The sequence below is a fragment of the Carassius auratus genome, chromosome 26 (assembly GCF_003368295.1).
Source record: "Carassius auratus strain Wakin chromosome 26, ASM336829v1, whole genome shotgun sequence".
NCBI classification, from domain to species: domain Eukaryota; kingdom Metazoa; phylum Chordata; class Actinopteri; order Cypriniformes; family Cyprinidae; genus Carassius; species Carassius auratus.
Genome location: NC_039268.1, coordinates 10,694,898 through 10,699,416, shown reverse-complemented (window position 1 = coordinate 10,699,416; position 4,519 = coordinate 10,694,898). Strand labels below are relative to the sequence as shown.

At 35.6% G+C, this 4,519-nt stretch overlaps 1 protein-coding gene across 11 annotated transcripts in view; it reads right to left on the bottom strand.

The window, feature by feature from the left end:
• Window positions 1-522, bottom strand: part of camk2d2 (calcium/calmodulin-dependent protein kinase (CaM kinase) II delta 2) — a 33,981-nt gene extending 33,459 nt beyond the window's left edge. For 6 of the 11 annotated variants that reach the window (XM_026204177.1, XM_026204182.1, XM_026204186.1 and 3 more), the window contains exon 1: window positions 153-521. In XM_026204177.1, the coding sequence (XP_026059962.1) occupies window positions 153-214 (62 nt within the window). In that variant the 5' untranslated portion in view covers window positions 215-521. Of the gene's footprint in view, window positions 1-152 lie in introns of all 11 variants that reach the window. The other 5 variants (XM_026204180.1, XM_026204181.1, XM_026204178.1 and 2 more) reach the window with 2 other exon arrangements.
• Between the last annotated feature and the right edge of the window lie 3,997 nt (window positions 523-4,519).

The window sequence follows — 4,519 nt, the reverse complement described above, 5'->3', positions numbered from 1 at the left end:
ATAAGCGTTCGCTGCAATTATAGCGGAGCTGTCAAACAGAAGACGCGTCGCAGTCGCATCACTCACTGTGCGTTCAGCAACATCAGACGAACATATTATATAACAAATGCACAGAAATGCAATGATTCTGAGGTAGAAAAGCCAGCACTTACTTTCCGAGCTCCTCAAAAAGCTGGTATTCGTCCGTGAATCTGGTGCAGATGGTCAGAGCCATTGCGATGGGGAATCGGCAGCGCGAGGAAGAGGATGTTGCGGGGAAGCGCTGTCAGTCTCCTCTCGTCCCTCCTGTAGACCGAAAGGAGAGAACTTGAAGGTTTTATTTATTAATTAATTATTTCTAAGCTGCTGCTTCGGTTCCTAGCCTATTGCAGTGAGATGCACCGTCAGATGATCAGATATGTAAACCTAGGGTTCGATCGCCAACGGGAGGAAGAAGCGCTTTCACATCCGACGGTTCCATGGGCTCATCATTACGCACATTGACGTTGCCATCTCTCTCTTGGACGTGTTTGCATACAGCACCTCGCCCCCTTCCCCCTCCTTTCCAAAGCCATGCCCCGCCTTTACAAACATCATACACTTGTAGAGTTATTATATTCATAATTAATAAATCTTTATTTTAATTATAGAAATAAAGTCGAATGAATAATTGACAGTGGACCCATATTGTGATACTTCAGTGTGCAACATGCACAGCACCATCTTAAACTTTTAACATATTTTAATTTAATTAAGTGTTTTTGATCTTATAAAAATGTGTCTCTTTATACATAAAGAAATCATAGTAAGCCACAGTATAGGTGATTACAAACTTTTGGTCTGTACTGTATATATATATGTATTGCATATTGTATTGCAGGTTTAAAAAAAGGAAGAAGAAAAAAAATATCCAACAATCTATTATAGACTACATTGTTGGATTTTACAGTAGAGTATATATAGTAAAGCACTGTTACTGGTAAATAAACTGACAAATCAATCAGTCAATCAATCAATCAAAATTATTACTTTATACAGACATGTGTTCAAACATTCTATAATTCACTCATAAGAATCTGTCACTTCAAAGCACATATCATATGCGGCCAGAGCGCAGAACTGTTATGACGCACGTCTTCAGCTGGCATTTTTACGCATGCGCACGTGCGGAGAAACAATTTCTTGTGCGCTTCTATATTTTGAACACAAGAGTGCACTGTTGTAGAAGCCATAATTTCAAAATCGCCTTACCTTATTTTACAGTTGTTGTTGTTTTTATTTTTATTTTTTTGATAAGAAGTAAATATGTCAGCAAAATTTTTTCATATTTCTTTATATTATAACCTAGAATATTCCTTGTCTTATAATATTGTTGCCACCTGTTCAAGTAATGTTTTAACAGAAAAACATAACAACTTGAAGAGAGTATGAAGTTGTTCAGTATAAATCCTGGCCTTGATTTAACATTGGGCTAAGCTTTAACAGAAAGATTCAGTCTTTTGGTTTGCCTCCAGTTTTCCGCTGGAAGCGTGATTCTTTCATCTACCACAATCACATCACATTAACCATAATACTTACAATAGTTTTACCTCAATAACCACTTACCATGCTTTTACTATAATCACTATGTTTATTGTGTACTCTTTATAGTTAAAACACAGTAACACACCATTACCATGATTTTACCACATTAACAAAGTTTTCATGTGGTATCTGGTGTTTGTAGTTAATGCACAGTAACACAACACTTACAATACAGTAACATAGTTTTAATGTGGTATTTGTAGTTAAAGCACTGTAAGCATATCACTTACAATGGGTTTACCACAATAATGTAGTTTTGCTGTGGTATTTGTTGTTGAAGCACAGTAAAACTTTTGGGTATGCATAATTTAAATTTCTTCTTTTTCCCAATTAGAGAAATCTTGGGTTTTTAGGGGTCCTCATATCTCACTGCCATATATTGCAATTGGTTCAATTATTGCGTTTAGGATTTTTATCCAGATTTAATACTGAATTGAATTTTTGATCATGTAGAAGACTGTCAGTGCCTTTGCTTTCAGTTCTTTCACAGCCAGTTTGAAGTTTCCCGTTGCTGTGATTTTTAGTCCCAGATAGGTGTATTCATGGGTGTGTTGGAGGACCTGGTTTCCTGTTCTAAAAAGTGTATTTATTTTCCTTACACCTGGGTCTCTTTTGAAAATTATTATTTTTGTTCTTAATAGGTTGATTTTAAGAGCCCATGTTTGACTAATTGTTTCTATGATGTTGAGGAGCTTTTGCACTCCCTCTTTTGTTTTTGACAGAATGACTAAATCATCTGCTAAGATTGATTCAAAGAGAGATAATCTGATTGTCTGTGTTTGGGCAGAAATCCAATTGGACTTTTTTCCAGGATTTTTTTGGGTTTTGAGAAAGTTTTGTAATCTTGTGTTAATATTTTCCTAAGTATGCTATTCACACATATGCCTCAGTAATTGCTCGAATCAAACTTGTCTCCATGTTTAAAGATGCATGTAATTTGGCCTCGATTCCTGGTGTCTGGAGAGTATCCTACACTAAAAACAATGTTGAATAATTTGAATAATAAGTTTTGAATTTGTCATTTGTGTGTTTGATCATTTTGTTTAATATTCCGTCAGTGACACATCCCTTGTTGGGTTTTAGTGCATGTAGTCTGTCTGTTAGTTCATTGGGAATTCCAGGGGGTTCTGATTGTCTTAATTTATTTATTTTATAAATTTATTTTTAAATTTAATTTCGAGCAGAATTTGTTTCAGTTGTTTGTACAGATTTTCAAAGTGTGTCCTTTATATGTTCTCATTCTAAATAGCCAATTCTTCCTTTTGTGGTCTATAGAGAGTGTTCCAGTTGTTTCAAAAGTTATTGGTATTTATTGATTTCTCAATAAATCTTTCCATTAAGTATACTAGATTTTATTCATTAGGTACTAGTGCTTATTCATTAGCTACTAGTGCTTATTCTTTAGGTACTAGTGTTTATTCTTTAAGTACTAGTATATTTTGTAAAGTTAATAGTACTTATTAATTAGATACTAGTGCTTTTTCAAATAGAGACTAGTATTTAATTATACTCATTTTGTTAAGAAAAATAGAACTAGTACTTATTTTTTAGTTAGTAACTTTTTAGACCAAAGATATCCTTGATGATAATGCCTGATTAGGTTAGAGAACACCTGACAAGAGATCAGAGACCATTCCTTCATCCAGAATCACTCCAGACCCTTCAGTTTCCCAGCTTCTCCTCTTCAGTTCACTCCTCTCATTTTCCGTAGGGTTCAGGTCAGAGGACTGGAACGGCTATAGCAGAAGCTTGGTTTTGAGCTCAGTGACCCATTTCGGTGTTGTTTTTGAAGTTTGTGTTTGGATTATTGTACGGTTGAATGATCCAAACATGGCCCATTATAAGATTTCTAACAGAGTCAGGTACTTTTTGATTTTTTATCTGTTGGTATTTAAAGAGCCAGTAAGATGGAAATTCTAAGCTTCCTATCACTGTTTATAAGTCTTGTACAATAGGTTTAAATCCATCCAAGGTTAAAAAACATTGTCATTTTGTCAAAATATCATTTTAAAATTACCTAAATTCTCAGAGATCCCCAAACGGTTTGTGCAAAGCTGTTCAAAAGATTAAGTTTCCTTAAACCCCACCTTTCGGTAGCATACTGTGTTCTGATTGGTCAACTGACATAGTCAGTTTTGATTGGTTGTTCCGCACACAACTTCATGGTAAACAATGCGTTAGCATCTTTTTGGGGTGAATTATGTCTTATTCCTTTCATCGCGAAGCAATGATGAAAGCAAGATGCTTGTTGGTCAAGTTGGTAATGAACCCTCTTTTATGGCCAAACGCTTTGAAAATCCCGCCTTGTACTCACCGATATTAGAAAAGCAGTCATCAGTGAAATGTTGTGAACACAACAAATGGGATTTGTTGTACTGCTCTGGTATTGTGGTAAAAATGAATTTTAGCCATTGGTTCTTCTGATCTTCATTCTTTGGCAGTGAAAATAAAACAAACTTGCCTTTAAATTAAAAACACACTGTCTCCTCGACATGATGGTATCACACCAACTGTGTGTGTGGGGGTGGGGCAGGTCAGAGTTCTGTTTCTCTCAACACGGTAGGCGGAGATTATTATGCAAAGTGTTCCTAGTGACGTACATAGAGATGGGCAAAAGATTTGAAATCTGTAACGACTCGTTTCAGCGATTTAGAGTTGACTCCTTACTTTAGAAGCTAATAACTTTATAAATCGTGTACTTTTTGGTTTAATTACTTTGCACATTGTTTACACTGATGGACAGCTACATCATACACTGTAATACAGGTAATTTTTGATTTCCCATCTGTGTGGCTCTTTAATAGAATCCATGATGCCATGTGTCTAAACAAGATGTCCAGGACCTACAGCAGAAATATAGGCCCACAACATCAAAAATACAGCTGTATATTTCATTGTACACATGGGGTACTTTTTATCCCTGTTTTCACCTAACCCATCCTGAGTGTTTACTGCT